Source organism: Lepidothrix coronata, unplaced genomic scaffold, assembly GCF_001604755.1.
Source record: "Lepidothrix coronata isolate B3197 unplaced genomic scaffold, Lepidothrix_coronata-1.0 Scaffold308, whole genome shotgun sequence".
Taxonomy (NCBI): Eukaryota; Metazoa; Chordata; class Aves; order Passeriformes; family Pipridae; genus Lepidothrix; species Lepidothrix coronata.
In genome coordinates, this window is record NW_016690488.1 from 135,762 (window position 1) to 152,627 (window position 16,866).

A 16,866-nucleotide genomic window follows, 5' to 3' on the forward strand; every position below is an offset into this window, starting at 1 on the left:
CGGGCGGGGCCGGAGCGGCGGCGGGATGGAGGAGGAGGAGGGCGGCGGCTGCGGTCAGTGCGGGCCGGGGGTCCCGGCACCCGCGGGACGGGGCGGAGGGCTCGGGGTTAGGGGGCACCTGGGCAGGGGCGAAGCGCCGGCGTTCTCCGTGGTCCGCACTGGGGCGGAAGCGCCTCTCCCGGGCGGGCGGGAGCGTTTGGGCCGGGCCGTTCCCAGGTGCAGGACGGCGGGACCCGGTGTCAGAGCGACCGCGGCCTTCGGGGCTTCGGGCGGGCAGGGCCGTGGGTGGCGGAGGAGGCGCCGGAAAGAGCCGACACCCGGTTCCCGCCGCCGGCGCGGGGAGCGGGCGGGCCGCGGGGCTGCTCCCGCTGCGCCCCCGGCACTGCGCCGGGAGCTCCGGGACCCGCTGCTCGCACACCTGCCCCGCGCCGCTCACACTTTGTTCTCAGGTGCCCCCGCGGAGCTGCCGCGTCCCGACGCCGCAGAGTTCAGGGCAGGTTCGCCTCGATGGCGCCTGCCGAGTGTCACAAACGCCCCGGCTCGGGATGCGCTCCAGGGCGGGCAGCGGCGGCTCAGGGGCTGCGGGTTCCCCCTCTCATGCCCGCGCAATTGCCTCCCGCTTCCCTCCCTGCTCCGTGCCCGCCGAGCATTCCCTCCCGGTGCTGAGGACCGGGACCGGGCAGGGAGTCACTGCCTGTGCCAGGCCATTCGAGGCAGGTTCCTGTAGTCGGCAGGTGATTTTGCCTTGAGCAGAGAGAGCAGGGACTTTGCTGAGGGGAAGGCAGAAGTCTGGGTGAGATGAAAGCCCACGGCCCCGGTGGGGGAGCGGTGCTGGTGGCCGTTCTTCCCGCGGGAGCAGCCGGTGCCAGGGAAGTGCCAGGGAAGTGCTGCTGCCGGCGGTGCTGGTTCGCGGGCCGCCTTCCTGCCCTGCACAGCTGTGCGGCACAGCCGATTAGAAACTGCTGTTCCACCCCAGAAATGACTGTGCTTGGCTGCGAGGACTTCACAGTGTGAGATAAGGTGCCAGCACCCGGCCCCGCTGAGGCCTGGCTCGGGCGTTGTCAGATACAGCCCATTAGCGGGAGAGCGCCGCGGGGAGCGATTCAGCGAGCAGCCTCTCACAGCTTCCCGGAATTACCTGGAAGATGTCCCGGGTCATCTGTCAGCATCAGAAGTGTCCTGCTCACCCTGCCGCGGGGGCCACAGGGAGCAGCACAGGCACCTCCAACCCTTGCCGCTGTCCCTGTGCCGGGGGCAACACAACCCACAGCTGCCCTGAAGCCCCTGAGCTGAGTCGGTTCAGCAGAGGACATTCTGCTGGGGCCACAGCACGGTGGAAGTCGACAGGGAGACTCTTGCTGGTGGGATTTTGCCGATGCCAGTGTGCCCCACAGCTCACAGCCCCTCTCCAGCCATCTGCCTCAGCGGAGAGCAAATCCTGGGGCGAGCAGCTGGTGGCACAGATGTGGGCTCCCCCCACTCCTGCCAGAGCTGCACTCCCATCCTATTCCCAGCATCTCCCCATGGGACGGCGGTGAGACCAAACCCATCCCAGACCTCACCGTAGCTGAGCGAGCGTGGCAGTGCGGGTCAAACGTCTCTGGGCCGTGGGGCAGCGATGTCCTACCAGGGAGCATCCCAGCTGCTCCTGCAGCACCAGCGGAAGGATGTGGGCAGCACGGTCCGGTCCCAGCACCGTGTCCTGAGCTGGGCCCCGTCACGGCTCAGGCCCGGCCCAGGGTGAGGGGGATTGGGCAGTGCTGGTAATCCTGCTGCACTCAAGGGATTACTGCTCGCTCTGGCCTGGGGATTAAGGGATTTCTCTAAGTGGGGTTGATGCAGCCTCCAGCAAAGCGGCTTGTGCCTGGGGGGCCTCGCTGTCTGGGGCAGGATGGATGCGTGGAGGCAGGATGGACTATGCAAGGTGTGGGGGATCCACAAAGGAGGGTGGGCTGCCACGTCCCCCAGCAGGCCAGGGGGTTCCCCACCCAGAGAATCCCTGTCCTCCTCAGGCCAGCCTGCACAGCCCTGTTTTGCCAGTGGGCACTGGCAACTTCTTGGCACAGGCTCAGCTGTTTCAGAGGCATCCTGGGACCATGGCATGCCCCTCTGCACCAGGGGATGCTGCTGGGGAAGCTGCCAATGATGCCCCAGCTCCTTCCTTGGCATGATGTGGGGTGAGCCAGGGCGAGTCGCTGGGCCCAGCTCGGGGGCTCCCAGATCGAAGGTGCAGGGACAGTGCAGGGGTAGCAGTGGGCTCGGAGAGCAGAGCTGGGTGCTCGGGCAGAGGCAGTTGGCTGGTTCTTCTCCTGAGATGTTTGGAGCAGAGAACGATGAGCCCCACTGCTGATGCTCACAATCACACGTCGGGGCTGCAGCCGTGGTTATTGTGACCCAGAGGTGTTTGTAAGCACCCCACCTCACCCAGGCAGGGTGCAAGGACCAAACTGAGCATCTGGATCACTCTGCATGGGAGATGCCACCTGGCCCTGCCTCATCCTGGCCACAGCACCCGTGTGCCCTATGGGAGTTTTTCCAGATGCCAGTCCAGGCCCCGGGCAGGTGCTTGCCACAGCTCAGCCCCACTGTGTCCCCAGCTCTCTTTGCCTGCCCTTTTGCCTCCCTGTGATGGGGCAACCACTGCTCTGGCCTCTGGGAAAGGGGAAGTGGTGCTGAAAGCAGGAGGTCAGTCACATCAGTGGTGAATGCCTGGCTGCCCTCGCAGCTCCAGAAGCTGCCCTTCTCCACTGTCTCTCCTTCTGTCTGTAGTCACAGTGCTCCCGGGAGCAGGGACTGCTCCTGCCTGCCAGGGTGCCCTTCCCCACTGCCCACCCCATCTGGGCTCCTGCCTGCCCCACTTGGGTTACTTCTGGCTCAGCGATCCCAGCGATTGTTGAGGCAGGCGAGCAGAGCTGCTGGGCTGCTCCTGCCCCAACAGGCCCTGGGGTTTGTTACTCATGGCCGTGCCCTGTGCTCAAGATCGCTTCTGCTTTGAGGGAAGGAGCTGTCAGTCCGGTTTGGGTTTGCTCAGTGCTTGTGGGGTAGGAGGGCAGGAGGGCTGCACCTTTCCCTAGCTCCACAGCTCTGCCTCAGGGGATCACAGGGCAAGACCCCCCAGTTCCTGCTGCAGAAGGCCCCCCACACTCCAGGATCAGAGCAGAGTGGGCAGCACCTCTGGGGCATGACCGGGGCTCGGCACCTGCACATGCCTGCACACAGGGCTGGCTGAGCCTGTCAGGCTGTGCCGGGGTCGGGGCCCGGGCCCTGCGCCCCGGGAGCGGGGGTTGTGGTGCTCCCCCACGCTCACACGCCGCGCTGTCTCTGGGTGCACCTTCCTTCATGCAGCGCTCGTTGCTACGCGACCGCCGGCTCCCGATGCTTAATGCTCTAATACGGAGGGATAAAACCACTCTAAAAATACCCCGCTGCCGGCCCCCTGCGGGGGCAAGGGGGCTGCTGGGGGGCAGGCGGCCTGGGCGCAGGGGCTGCTGGGGACTTCCCAAACTCCTCGTCCTCTAAGTGGCTTTGAGCCGTGGGCCGGGGCTCCGGCAGCGGCACGGGCTGGTGTGCCGGTGCGGCCGGGATTGGCTGGGACTGGCGCGTGGGCTCCTGCGGCTGGAGCTCCCCTGCCAGAGCCAGCTCCAGCCAGAGCCGGGAGTGCTCCGGCTGCCCTGCCTGCACCCTGCCCGTGGGCCCTGGCACCAGGGAGCCCGCTGCTCAGCCACGTGCACCTGCCTGGCCTCTGCCTGCTGCTACCTGGCCTCTGCCTGCTGCTGCCGGACCTCTGCCTGCGCCTGCCTTGCCCCCCGGAACTGGTGGCATCCTGTGTGGGACCCCTGCAGCATGGGGACAGTCAGCGAGCTCTGCGCCTCCAGTTTCCAGGCCTTCCTCTGCCCCTCGGTGGCTGCCAAGGCAGGTAGGAGCTGCGTGCCCCCCCTCCCCTCTGTGCTGCGGGGTCCCCATCCCCCAGCAGACACAGTGGTGCCCATGGCTCCAGCTCCATATGGCTCTAGCTCCATATGGCTCCTGCTGACAGCAGCACGTAGTGTCCTCGCTGTCTCGCTGCCTCCTTCCTTTGCCAGCCTCCCCAGGCTCGGTGCTCTGCAAGCACCAAGCCCCAGCAGGACAGACAGGCATGGGCCCCTTGTCTGGCATTGCCCTGCGCTAGAGCCAGTGCCACGCTAGGATGGGGGTTGTTTGGTAGCCAGTGGTGGCGGCTGGATGGTCACAGGCAGTGTGACCACAGCAGGTCCTGCCCCAGCCCCTCACCCCTGCCCTGCGATGTGTGAGCGCTTGGCTGCCCTCACCATGGCAAGTGCCTGTGGCTGTGAGGGCACCTTGGGGTGGCACTCTCCAAAGGGAATTCTGTGTGGGAAACCAGTGCCTGCCATGCGAGGGATGTGCTGAGGGCTGGCTGCCTGCGTGAGCTGCTGCTGTCTGTGGGTTCCTGCCTGGCTGTGGGACCGGCCAGCCCTGTGGCTGAGCAGCAGCGGGCTCTGCTCCTCCCGAGGCCTGGCATCGTGAGTGGTGCCGAGAGCAGATGAGGTGCCTGCCTGGCTGCACTCTTGGCACCTGCACAGTGTGTGATGCCTGTGGACGTGGCCGAGCCGGTGCTCACCTGGCCGTGCCAGGGGTCTGTGTGTGGGAGTGCTGGAGCCTGGAGCCACTAGGAGTGAGGCAACGGCTGTGGACAGGGGTTCCCTGCTGGCCTCTGGGTCGTTTTGTGAGAGTGCTGGGCAGGGTTGCACAAAAGTGGGATAAGGGCCCTGGGCCAGCAGCTTTGGAGGGTCTTTCTTGGAGCTGCCTGTTCTGAAACCCTTCTCCTGACGCACCTCGGCTGTCAGTGGGGAAGGAGGGGGCTGACGCAAACCGGGGTGTGCACACAGCACGGTGAAAACAGGATGTGGTGCGGGGAGACGGGCAGGAAGTTCCTGGGGGCCCCGTGGGACCTCACCAAGGGGCACGGTGGGCAGCAGCACCCACAGCAGCACCCTGGGCTTGTCTCCATGGTCTGTCTGACCCCGAGGCCGTTGCCCCTCTGGTGTGGCACAGCGTGGGCCAGCAGCACGGCTGGCTGGTGCTGTGCCTCAGGGGGCCAAAGGACATCCTGAGGCTTCTGAAGCCTGCCCTCCCCTCACTCCATAGCTGGCGTTCCTGGTGCTGTGCTGTGTCTCCATCTCGTGCTGCTGAGCAGGATTTAGCTGAGTCAAGGCGGCTGAGGCTGATGCGGCCTCTCCAGGCGGCTGACAGGGGACAGGGACAGGCTGGGTTCTCTTCCGCTGCAGCCACGGCACCGCAAGGCCCGGATTTGCTGCAAAGGGGTCCTGCATGGAGCAGTGGGGTCCCTATAGGCACCCTGGAGCAAGGGGGCTGCCGTGGACCCTGTGGACCAGTGGTCCCCACAGCTGGCACAGGACCTGGACCTGAAGTGGGGGGGGTCTAGCAGAGACGGGGGAACTGCAGGGCAGCGCTGGGGGTCTTTTGGGGTGGGGGGCCCAGCTGGCAGAGGGGAAGGGAGGGGACCCTTCATTGTGCAGCGATCTCAAGATGTGTTGGGTTGAGTGTCCTGGCAGCCCCCGAGGAAGGAAGGGCTGGGCCAGCCCCGAGGCCTGTCTGGCTGGGACCCCAGCACATCGTGTCCTCCAGCCCCGGGCCAAGGAGGGGCAACAGGGCCCTGCTTCCCTGTCCGGCCGGGAGCAGAGGAGTTAAGGTGCTGGCGACTGGCTCATGGCGGCAGGAAGAGGGTGTTGGTGGTGCTGGCTCCCGGGGAGGCTGGGATGACGCCCAGGCGGCCCTGGAGCTTATTGGTGCCGTGGCCCTGAGTCACCGCGGAAGCACTGGGGCGGCAGGTGCCCGCACCCGGCACGGCAGCACCTCTGCGGAGCCACCGGCAGCACAGGCACGGCCAGCAGGGCCAGTGTGAGGCCCTTCAGCGATGGTGCTCAGGGCGGAGGGCAGCGGTGAGCTGGGGTGTGGGGGTGAGGGGCGTGGGTGGCTCTGTGTCTGCCCCACTCCCCTGCTGCCAGCCCTGCCCACGGGCCTCAGGGCAGTGGACACAGCAGACAGGACAGAGCGTGGGGCGAGCACAGCCCCTGTGCCACAGGGCTTTGCTTTGGCTGCGGTGAGGAGGGGGCATGTGCTGTGGCTGCTGCTCCAGGGCGCTGCAGACCACAGCAAACCCGGAGCCTGAGACAGGTGGATAAATCCTGCCAGTGGCCCTTACTGCTCCTGGGCAGGGTCCTCAGCCTCAGCTGCCGGCAGCAGGAGATGTGGGAGCCCCTGGTCCTCTGTGCTGGTAGGGAGCCCTAACCCTGCTTAGAACCCCACGTCTGGTGGGTCACTGTGCAACTCCTGCCAGGCTGAGGCTGGGGGAAGCGCATGCTCCAACCTCCCCATCCGTCAACACTGCTCTGCTCGCAGCCAGGCCTGCTGGGGCTCCCCAAGGTGAGTGCTGTGCAGAGTCAGGGAAGGGTTAATGCCTCCTTCCTTCCCTAGAAAAGCTCCTGCGTCTGGGGTTTCTCTTCCTCTGGCTGCTGCTGACATGGCTGGGCCTCTGTCACGAGTGCTCAGCCTCCGCTTGGGAGGGACCTTCCGGGGCTCCGGAACAGCCCTGACATCCCTGCTGCAAGGCAGCGTCTCATCCTGCGCCGTGCCTGCCCTGGGGCCGCCGGGACCCCCACCCGCTCCCAGGTGGGCAGGGGGAGGCAGCGCCGAGGGCTCCCCTTGGCCCAGCTCCAGCCCTGGCACTGAATTTGACCTTCCCTGCAGCCAGACAGAAGGGTCCTGCAACCAGGTGAAAGGGTCCTGCAGCACATGCAGCAGCCCAGGGATTTGGGGGGTTCTGTGTCTGACAACGCAGCTCATTCCTCCTGCAGTGAGCCTGGGCTTGCTGGGCACCCTGGGGGCTGGGCATGGGGGGGCTGGTGCTGGTGGCAGCAGCACTGGGCCGTGTGGAAGGCGCTCAGATGCATCGACACAGCTCTGGTATTAGAAGTTTAAGTAACTTTTAACCTGGTGCCATGAGCAGACTTGTCTGATTCAGGCTTCCTGACAGGGAGACTGAAAATATTGGGAAGTGCTGCCGTCAGGTCTGAGACACAGTGTCACAAGCTGAGGCGCCTCAGCCTTGGCAGTGAGGGGTTTGCGAAGGAAGAAGCTCGTCAGAAACCGGAGCAGGGCTAGGGAAGTGCTGAGCTCAGAGATTCAGGGTGCGGGGTCACGGTCACCCCAGGGAGGCTCCCTCGGAGGCGGCGCGGGGAGAAAGAATGTGCAGTTGAGGATGATACCGGTCCAAAGGCACATGGTGTCCCTGGGCGCTGGCACAGGGCAGTGACCCTGCTGTGGATGCCCCGGTGAGTCTGGGCTGGCAGTGGTGGCCTGGAGCCCACGCATGTGGCACACGGGATGTCAGTGGGATGGAGGGTAACGCTTGGGGCAGGGGGGGATGTGACAACCCCCCAGGTTCCTGTCCCCAGCACCCCAGGGTGGGAGGTGGGGATGACACGAGAGCTGAGCCTGCAGGTGCTGCTGCCACCTCCCTTGGGGACTGCGCTCTGTAGGGATGGTGTTTTGGTGTCCTTGCGGGCGACCTTGGTGCAACGTGTGGAACTCTTTGGCAGAGGTGGGAGACACAGGCATAGGAGGAGAGCTGGGAGCACTGCTGGAGAAGCAGGTGACCTTGGCAACTGGAGGGAACAGGAATGGCATACCTTGTCATTGTGAGCCAGGAGGTCACGCACCAGGGAGCACTAGGAATGTTCTGGGAGCGAGGGGGGGCATGCAGCCGCCCTGTGGTTGAGCCTCAGATGTTGTTGGGGAGGGAGTGCCTGGCTCCCCGGGGTGACAGGGAGGTGTAGACATGATGTTCAGGAGAGTGTGCCAACTCCAGACCCTGCCCTGGAATGATGGATCCAGCGCAGAGTGGGCTGCAGGGATTGCTAGGAGTTGGTTTATGTTTGGGGCTGGCCCGGTATGGCAGAACAACCTGCGGGGCTCCAGGTCTGCATGGAGCCCGTGCCTTGGGGCACAGCAGAACTGCCCAGCCAGGGAAGGGCGCAGAATGGGTACCCACACCAGCCTGGCTGAGGTATAGCAGAGTGAAATGGGACATGGGGGGGCATCAGGGCCAGGGCCGGTGGGAGCAGCACTGGAGCTGGTCTGGGGGCTGTGCTGGTCCTCACTGGGCAGCTCCCATGGGTGGTGCCCAGCTCCCCGCTGCAGCCACTGCCCAGCGGGGCGATGCCCTGGCCCTCGCATTCCTTGCATGCCGTCAGTGCCACTTGGCCCCTGCGCAGGGCTGGGGACTGTTCATCAGCCCAGTTCCTCTGGGCAGCTGGCGGCTCCACGTTCTGGTTCCATCCAGGCCCAGGACTGCCAGCCGAGAGCAGAGGCTGTGCCAGGAGCACGTCAGGGCTGATTCCCGGGGCCACACGTGCTGACCTGACTGTATCTCTGCTCAGTGCCCAGTGACCTGACCCCAGAGGAGTGCCAGGAGCTGGAGAACATCCGCCGCCGCAAGCAGGAGCTGCTGGCTGACATACAGGTCTGATGCTGAGGGGTGACACCCACACAATTCCCCTGTCTCACAGAACAGCCTGAGAGGCAGAGGACCATCTCCCTGCTCATGTCACTGGCAGGGTCCCTGCAGCCCCATCCAGGGTCCCTCAACCCACTGCCCCACAGCACTGCCTCCAAGGGGCCCTGGGGACAGGGAGAGGGTCCCATCGGGGACGTGATCCCAGGTGGCAGCCATTAGGGTTGCTCTGCTCTGCTCTGCCGAGGCAGCCGTGGCTTTTCCTGTGCCCTGCAGAACTCCAGGCCGTGCAGTTGTGCCGTGCTCCGGAGCACTGGTGTCTGTGCCAGCCCCTGCCTGGCATGGGCAGGGACCGTGTCTCTGGGCCAGGCCACTGCCCTGGCAAGCGCCTGCGAGGTCAGAGCTCATCTGGGACACTGTCAGTCCTGTCCCCGATTAAGACAGCAGAGGCTAATTACTGCCATATGCTGGGCATGATCTGAAGGGATTAGGGGTAATTTTGTTAACCTCTGAATCTCTTCCTTCCTGTGTGCTGAGAGCGTTGTGATGCTGCAGGGATTAGCAGCGGGTGGGGGGGGGGGGGGGGGGTTGCAGCCAGCCCGTGCCCCCTGAGCTGGTTCAGCCCCAGGGCAGTGCTTGAGGGCGGGAGGGGGATGGAGAGAAGAAAGAAAGGAGGGTCTGCAGGGCTTCCTGGAGGAATGGGGCTGCCTCCAGGGCTGAGGGCTGGAGGGTTTGGGGTGGAGGCCCCTCCAAAGTGCCCTCTCCCCACAGCGCCTGAAGGATGAGATAGCAGAAGTGACAAATGAGATCGAGAACCTGGGCTCCACCGAGGAGAGGTGAGTCCCAGCCCAGGGCCCCCTGTGGGATCTGAGCCCCCTGTGGGATCTGAGGGCAGCTGAGCCCTGGCCCATGAGTACTGGTGTGGGCGGCTTTCCCAGGCGCTCTGGGCTCCTGGGAGCAGGATCCCAGGCTCAACTGCTGCTCCCAGGTCTGTTTTCCTAAGCCCCAGCCCCTCTGTCTGGACACCGCCACTGTCGGGCTTTGTTATTCTGAGCTGGTGCAGGCGGTGCCAGCCGGGATTAGGGGTCCCAGCAGCTGGCGGGAGCCGACTCCCAGCGCCGTCCCCAATCACCCATTGGGGCATGAAGGCTGTCCCCTCCCGCCAGCCCCTCTGCTCTCCCAGAGCCCCGCCGCAGCCAGCTTACCCGAGCCTCCCCATGCACGGCTGACCTGACAGGTGTCGTACCTGCACCCCCTCCGTTCAGGGTGACCCCCAGAGTGGGTATGGCAGCTCTGCTCTGCTCTGGGGCCCGGCAGGCCAAGAGCAGCCCTGGGCCACGGGGCAGACACGGAGCAGTGTGTCGGCTTCGCCCCACGGGGGGCCAGCGTGGGGGCCTGGCTGCCGCCGTTCCGGGCTGACCCTCGCGGCAGTGCACTGCGCCGGGGGCCGCGCAGAGGCAGCAGGTCCCTGCTGGATGCTCAGAGCTGCTTCATGTCTTGCAGGAAAAACATGCAGAGGAACAAACAGGTGGCAATGGGCAGGAAGAAATTCAACATGGATCCCAAGAAGGTACCGTGGAGTGGGAAGCAGGGCTGGTCACCAGCCTCTGAGACCGTGCTGGGCTCTGCCACCTCCCAGTCTGGATGCCTGAGCCAGGGCAGAGCCCGTGGGCAGGGGCTGGGGTCAGCAGACAGGCTGGCGGAGGCAGCAGCAGACCTCTGAGTAGCCCCTCTTGCACTGCTCCAGGGCATCCAGTTCCTGATTGAGAATGACCTGCTGAAGAACACGTGCGAGGACATCGCTCAGTTCCTGTATAAGGGAGAAGGCCTCAACAAGACGGCCATCGGCGACTACCTGGGCGAGAGGTGTGCTGGCCTCGGGTCTCCTGGGGATGTTCTGGGCTCCTGCCGCCTGAGAGATGGGACACTGCAGCTCTGAGCTCACAGGGCAGCCAAGTGGGGGTACCCGGTGTGCTGGGGGCAGTTGGGGGTGTTCAGTCCATGGCTGGCGCTTGCGAGCGGCTGGTGTGTGCAGATGAGCCCAGTACACGAGCTGGGGGTAGCTGCAGCTTTCCCCCATGAACGAGCAGAGTTTGGAGCAGGGCAGGGACAGTGGGGCTGCTCGGCAGTCACAGGATTGCTGATCATGCACCCCTCGTGCTCTGGCTTTGTTCCCACAGGGATGAGTTCAACATCCAAGTCCTGCATGCCTTTGTGGAGCTGCACGAGTTCACCGACCTCAACCTCGTGCAGGCCCTGCGGTGAGCGAGGGGCCAGGAGCTGAGTGTGGCCATCTGGGGGATGGCGGGGGACCATGATGGGCCAAGGGACCGTGGAGCCCCCAGATCGGCGCCACAACTTGCTCTCCACAGGCAGTTCCTGTGGAGTTTCCGGCTGCCCGGGGAGGCGCAGAAGATCGACCGGATGATGGAGGCCTTTGCGCAGCGGTACTGCCAGTGCAACCCCGGCGTCTTCCAGTCCACAGGTGAGCACCTGCCCCAGACCCTCTCCCTGGCATCCTGCCCCGCAGCTGACTTTCCCTTCTGCCCCTACAGACACGTGCTATGTGCTGTCCTTTGCCATCATCATGCTGAACACAAGCCTGCACAACCCCAATGTGAAGGACAAGCCCACAGCAGAGCGATTCATTGCCATGAACCGCGGCATCAACGACGGGGGAGACCTGCCCGAGGAGCTGCTCCGGGTGAGGGCCAGGGCCTGGAGGGGCCAGGGCCAGGCTGCAGAGCTGGCCTGGAGCAGGGCCTGCTGCAGGGCTCCAGGGCAGAGCAGAGCTGACACCGTGTGTCTTTGTACCAGAATCTCTATGAGAGCATCAAGAATGAGCCCTTCAAAATCCCTGAGGATGATGGCAACGACCTCACCCACACCTTCTTCAACCCTGACCGGGAGGGCTGGCTCCTGAAGCTTGGTGAGTGCTGATGGCCAGGGAGGGCAGGCTGTCCCCAGGGACAGACCTGGGACGTGGGTGCAATGCCTCTGGGCTTCCCACACTTCTTCTGCTGCCCTGGCTCTTTGGAGCTTGAGTGGGCTGCAGAGAGAGTCACAGCCCCTTCGGGAAAGGCGTCCATACATCCTGCAGCCCTCCATCTTCCCTTGGCTGGGCAGCAGGAGTGAACTCAGAGCTGAGGAGGCCCTGCAGAGTGGCTGGGCGGGCATCCCAGGGGATTCTGCCTCTAGGTTGGGCAAGCCCCCGAGGTGCAGAACTGGTACCAAGGTCCAATGTCAGAGCACAGAGACCTTGAGGCCCTTCAGGTCACCGAGTCACAGCAGGGTGTGTCGGAACAGGCCCCTGGGAGTGAGCAGCGAGCTGCCCCAGGCTGCGTGTGTCCCCCCTCCATGCCACAGACAAGCCCCTGCCTCACCTTCCCACAGCATTATCACCTCTGCATCCCAGCTCCACATGCAGGCAGCGTGCATGGCATCCCTGCTGCACCGCCCGGCTCCCGCAGCCGGAGCCCTCCGCACCCTGGCTCCTGTGGCTTCTCTTCTCAGCACCTCTGGGGAATCCTCTGCATGGGTCCAGTGGGGGGGGATGGATGCTGGCAGGATTGGAGTCCAGTGGGGCCTTTCCCTGGGGTTCTGGCTGGGGTCAGGATTCCTGATGTATGGCCATCCCCTCGGGAGGGGGAGAGGCCTTATCCCTGGCTCAGGGGATGAGCAAGAGCCACCTGCTCCCCACCCTGAGGTGGGGGGGACTCAGGGAACAGCTCCAGGCTCTCCTGTCTCTGACAAGGCCAGCACCCAGCAGGTGGAGGGGCCTGGTGCACAAAGGTTCACGTTGGCACTGCCACTATCGGTGGACAGGCGGGCAGAGAGGCAACAGAGTGGCCGTGGACCCCAACTCGCTTGTAGGGAAGGGAGAGACCCCGTGGGTCAACCATGGGGTGGAGGGAGCCAGGCCCTGTGCCCAGCAGCTGAGGAGCCCCATCCCACAGAGCCACAGTGAGCCAGGGCAGTCGGCCCCCACGGCCATGCCGCCAGCCTGACCCCTCACAGCTTCCCTGCTGCAGCCTGGCCCCACTGACCCGCAGGGCAAGGGGGGGCTTTGGGATTCCTCTTTTTATTTTTTTCCCTTTTTTTTTTTAATTTTCTTTTCTCCCTCATTTGTATGTTTCCATGATTTTGGCTCTTCCTTTCCCTGCCCCCCAACTCCAGGAGGTACGTACCCCTCTCCCGTGCTCTGCTCACACTGCTGGGGCTTCATTTCCTTTGCGTTTTTAATTGCTGGTGATGAGTCTCATTGCTGCTGCTGCTGCTGCTAACCCCGCACCGCCCGGGGACCTCGCCTGCCGCGGGACAGCACTGCTCTGCCACCAGGCAGGGAGTTGGGGTGTGGCCCCACCGATACCACACTCTCCTCAAGGCCTGTGGCCTCCTCCACCGCCCTGGGGGAGGACAGGGCCGCAGTGGCTCCTTGCCCAGCTGCTGGCCGGGGTGTCCCGCCCAGCCGTGCTTCGCCGTGTCCGCAGGCAGCTCAGCCCGGTCAGTGTGTCTTCGCCTCGGGTGCCACGAGGGATGGGAATGGGTTTGGTGTGTCCTCAGCAAGGACTGTGTGCGGGGTGCTCAGGGGTGCCAAGTGCCTGGGGCTGGATGGAAGCAGGCAAGAGCCACCTGCATGGTGCCCTGTGCTGTGCCAAGGGCTCACAGCAGTTCCTATGCGAGCACCGCACCGGTGCTGCCCCGGCTCCAGCACCTGCACCCCAGCATTGGTGCTGGCTCTTGGAACTACTGTGGGGCAGGGACTGGGGCGGGCACCCAGCTGGCATGGGGGAACAGGGGACACAGTGCACACCGTGGCTCCCTGTGTCCATGGCAGAGCCAGTCCTCAGGGGTGGGTGCTCATCCCACATCTAGCACTGTTGCAGTGGCCGCGGTGGAGGGGAGCCGAGCCCAGGGGTGAGTGGCCCCTGTGCCCATGGAGTGGCTTCTCCCACTGTGCTAGGCTGCAGAGCTCAGCCGTGGCTCAGCATTGGGATGAGGGGGGACTGTGGTCAGTGTGGACAGAAAGTCCCCATGTCCCCTGGGGAGCTGCCTGGCTGCAGTATCCTCTAGCTGTGCTGAATTCATGTTTGGGTGGGAACGGGCTCAGCACTCCCGGCCCGGCACCCCAGCCTCGCCTCCATCCTCATCCGTCTGCTTCCCGCTCCGGCTCGGTGCAGTGTGTGCTGCCTGCTGCTGCTGCCCGCCGCTGCCTGGCTCTGCTTGGCTCTGTGTGTCCGCCCGGGCCCTGTGCTGCTGGAGCCCGTGTGTGTCCGCCTGGCTCCCGCGCTGCCATGTGCCATGTGCCCGGCTGTGCCTGCAGGGCTGTGCCCGACTGTCCCTCTCTGCTCCCAGGAGGCAGGGTGAAGACATGGAAGCGGCGCTGGTTCATCTTGACCGACAACTGCCTTTACTACTTCGAGTATACAACGGTGAGTGGGCTCTGCGTGGGCCGAGCCAAGCCGGGGCAGGGAAGGGGCTGGATTGGGAGTGTCCATCCCACAGCTAAACCTCTGCTTGGCCGTGCCAGGATAAGGAGCCCCGTGGCATCATACCCCTGGAGAACCTGAGCATCCGTGAGGTGGAGGACTCAAAGAAGCCTGTGAGTGCTGCAGCAGTGTCCTATGGGGCTTGGGGGTAGCCTTGGTGCTTTAGCTTGGGTGGGGAAAGCTGGGAGATGTTACAGCCCCCCAGGATGCCCCTAGGAGAGGCGGGGGGCCCCCGCAGCAGTCATTGCCTCCACCATCACAGCGGCCAGGTGCAGTCACTGCAGTGACCAGGACTGGTGGCAGAGCTTGTGCAGGGCCATGGGGTGATGAGCACGGCGTGTTCATCCCTCTGCCATGCTGGGGTGGTTGTGCTGGGGGAGCATAGCTCTGCCTCATCCCTCCCAGCCTGGGGTCCCCTTTGGAAGGGGAGGGGGCTACCTCTGAGCAGTCTTTCCCTCCCAGAACTGCTTTGAGCTCTACATCCCTGACAACAAGGACCAGGTGATCAAGGCCTGCAAGACAGAGGCGGATGGGCGTGTGGTGGAGGGGAACCACACTGTGTACCGCATCTCTGCCCCCACACCTGAGGAGAAGGAGGAGTGGATCAAGTGCATCAAGTGAGTGCCCAGAGAAGTGTGTGGGGGCACAGTGCTGGGCAGGGGCACGGCGGGGACTTATCTGCTACCCTTGAAGGGGACAGTGCTTCCCAGGGCACCCTGCAAGAACGGGGGGAGTGAACTTTCCCAGGGACATAAAGGGACATGCCCAAGGCCCGACCAGGCAGGTCGCACCCAGCCCTGCAGTAGTTTGGCCTGACCCAGCCTTTGTTCCCCTGCCAGGGCAGCCATCAGCCGGGACCCCTTCTACGAGATGCTGGCTGCCAGGAAGAAGAAGGTCTCCTCCACCAAGAGGCACTAGCAGCCAGACTGGCCTTGTGAGGCCAGCATGCCCTCGGCAGCCCAAGCGTCCCCCTGTCCCGGGGGTCTGTGGGGCAGGGGCTGCACTGCAGCCTGGCCCTAGGGTCCAGGGCCCAGCTTCAGCTTCACTGTTTCTTTTCCGTGAGGGGAGGGAGGGGGCACAGGCATCTTGGTGCCTCTGGCCCTCCATCACTGCCTCATCACCAGGACGGTGTCTTCATGGGCTCAAGCTGGGACACAGCACCCCTGGGAGCTCCAGCCTCAGCACCACAGGCACCCTCCCTGCTCCTGACCCCCAGCAGCCCTGCGGCTGGACATGGCGCTGCAGCCCCCCAGCACCCGTGTCCAGACACTTGGAGTGTCCCGTCAGGAGGATGAGCAGCTGTTAGTGAGTAGCTGGCAGTTTTGGGGTGCCACAGGTGCTGGGGTGCAAGGCATCAGGCCCAGGGAGGCCCTACAGAGACACAGCTCCCGGCCCTCGTTGTAGCGGGCCTGGGTCTGTCCTGGGTGTCCCCACGCTGCTGCCTCAGACCCTCACAGCTGCCCCCTGCACCAGGAGCGGTCCCCGTGTGCACAGGAGTGCCGAAGGGCAGGGACTGTCACCATCACGGTCTGCAGTGGTGCCACACAGGGCACAGACATGCCCTCGTCCAGCCATGGAGGCTGTGGCTTGGATGAGGTGGCACTGGGTGGCATTGCCCCTGGCACATCCTTGCAGCACAGTCCTCTCATGCCAGGGTGGCATGGTGCCATGGTGGGACATGCCCAGAGCTGGAGCCTGCCCTGAGAATGGCTGTGGTGGGGGTCTGGATGGGTGGGGGCTGCATCCCCCACTCTCTGCCTCACAGTCCGCCCATGTCATGTCCTGTCCCTGTCCCCGCGCATGGTCTGGAGACTCCTGGATCAGTATTAGTCTATTTATCAGAGGTGTAAATACTCCTGTATAGTTTTCTCCTTGTAGATTATTTTGTATGTGGGTGGTTCAGTGCAGAGGCCCCGTGGGGCGGGGGGGCAGGATTTTTTATTCTAACATTTTTTTTTTTTTTTGCCATGGCCTTGTAAACTAGTGCTGAGGATTGGCAGCAAATAAACACTGCACTGCGCTCCACTTGGCCTCCTGTGCTCTGTGTGCAGCTCGGCGTGGGCAGGAGTCCCGTGCCCCCATCACTGCCAGCTCCTGCCCTGGCCTTGAACCAGGCTCATGCTCCTCTCAGCCCGAGGTCTCCTTACTGGCACCGCAGCGATGCCATATTGGATGAAGTGGCAGCACTGGGGCCAGTGCAGGTCTTGTTTTGAGCCTCTGCCTGCTCCACTTCAAAGCCCCATGTTTTCTTGGTGTACTGGGGGTGTTTGTGAGCCTTGTGCCCTCACCAGCTGCCCCTGTCCAGGACAGTGCCTTGGGGACCTTGCCACAGGGCATGGGTGGCTGGACTGGGCTGGGACAACTCCTGGTCCTGCATCCTGCTGTACAGTGGGTCTGGCACCGAGCTTGGCTGGGCAGGGGGGTGGTTGCCCACCACAGTGGCACTCACTGCACCATTCAAGGGGCCTGGGACAACAGAAGTGGTGGGGCATGCACTCAGGTACCTCGTTCTGCAATGGGGCTGGGGGATTCATACCCAGGTGGTACCAGCTGTGAATGGGATCAAAGCCAAGTTGGGGACAAGGGCAAGCCAGGAGCACAGAGCCTGTGCCAGCCCTGCTGCTGCCACCAGGGCGGGGGGGGGCTGGTCCAGCCTTGCACACTTGTGCCATGGTGGGGGTCTGCCAGAGCCAAGGGCATTCCCTGACAGAGCCAGGGGCATTCCCTGCTGTGGTCTTTGCCCTCCCTGTGCCTCAGATGGGGCAGCCCTTGGCACCGTGGCCTGACTCGGGCCAGGGTGACCACCAGCCCCTGCTGAGGGACGAGGACGTGGTGGGGCAGAGG

At 64.4% G+C, this 16,866-nt stretch overlaps 1 protein-coding gene across 5 annotated transcripts; it reads left to right on the plus strand.

Moving 5' to 3' along the window:
* Positions 1-11: 11 nt before the first annotated feature.
* CYTH1 (cytohesin 1) lies at positions 12-16,047 on the plus strand. Of its 5 annotated transcripts, none has more exons than XM_017837684.1 (13): positions 12-53; positions 8,460-8,542; positions 9,305-9,369; positions 10,037-10,103; positions 10,281-10,399; positions 10,714-10,794; positions 10,906-11,018; positions 11,089-11,237; positions 11,351-11,463; positions 13,887-13,965; positions 14,064-14,135; positions 14,485-14,639; positions 14,862-16,047. In XM_017837684.1, exons 1-13 carry the CDS (start codon positions 26-28, stop codon positions 14,938-14,940), a joined length of 1,203 nt encoding a protein of 400 aa, XP_017693173.1. In that variant the 5' UTR covers positions 12-25; the 3' UTR covers positions 14,941-16,047. The 5 variants fall into 5 exon arrangements, with proteins under 5 accessions (XP_017693173.1, XP_017693171.1, XP_017693170.1 ...); XM_017837682.1 differs by lacking the exon at positions 12-53 and adding an exon at positions 3,773-3,916 and having other exon boundaries at positions 10,714-10,791; positions 10,903-11,018; XM_017837681.1 differs by lacking the exon at positions 12-53 and adding an exon at positions 3,774-3,916.
* The last annotated feature ends 819 nt before the right edge of the window (positions 16,048-16,866 follow it).

Excerpts from the sequence above, each read along its gene's own strand:
- CYTH1 (XM_017837682.1), top strand. The coding sequence starts at position 3,844 with ATGGGGACAGTCAGCGAGCTCTGCGCCTCCAGTTTCCAGGCCTTCCTC. Across the intron at positions 10,400-10,713 it reads GGCGACTACCTGGGCGAGAG|GGATGAGTTCAACATCCAAG; the intron begins GTGTGCTGGCCT and ends TTGTTCCCACAG. Across the intron at positions 13,966-14,063 it reads ACTACTTCGAGTATACAACG|GATAAGGAGCCCCGTGGCAT; the intron begins GTGAGTGGGCTC and ends TGGCCGTGCCAG.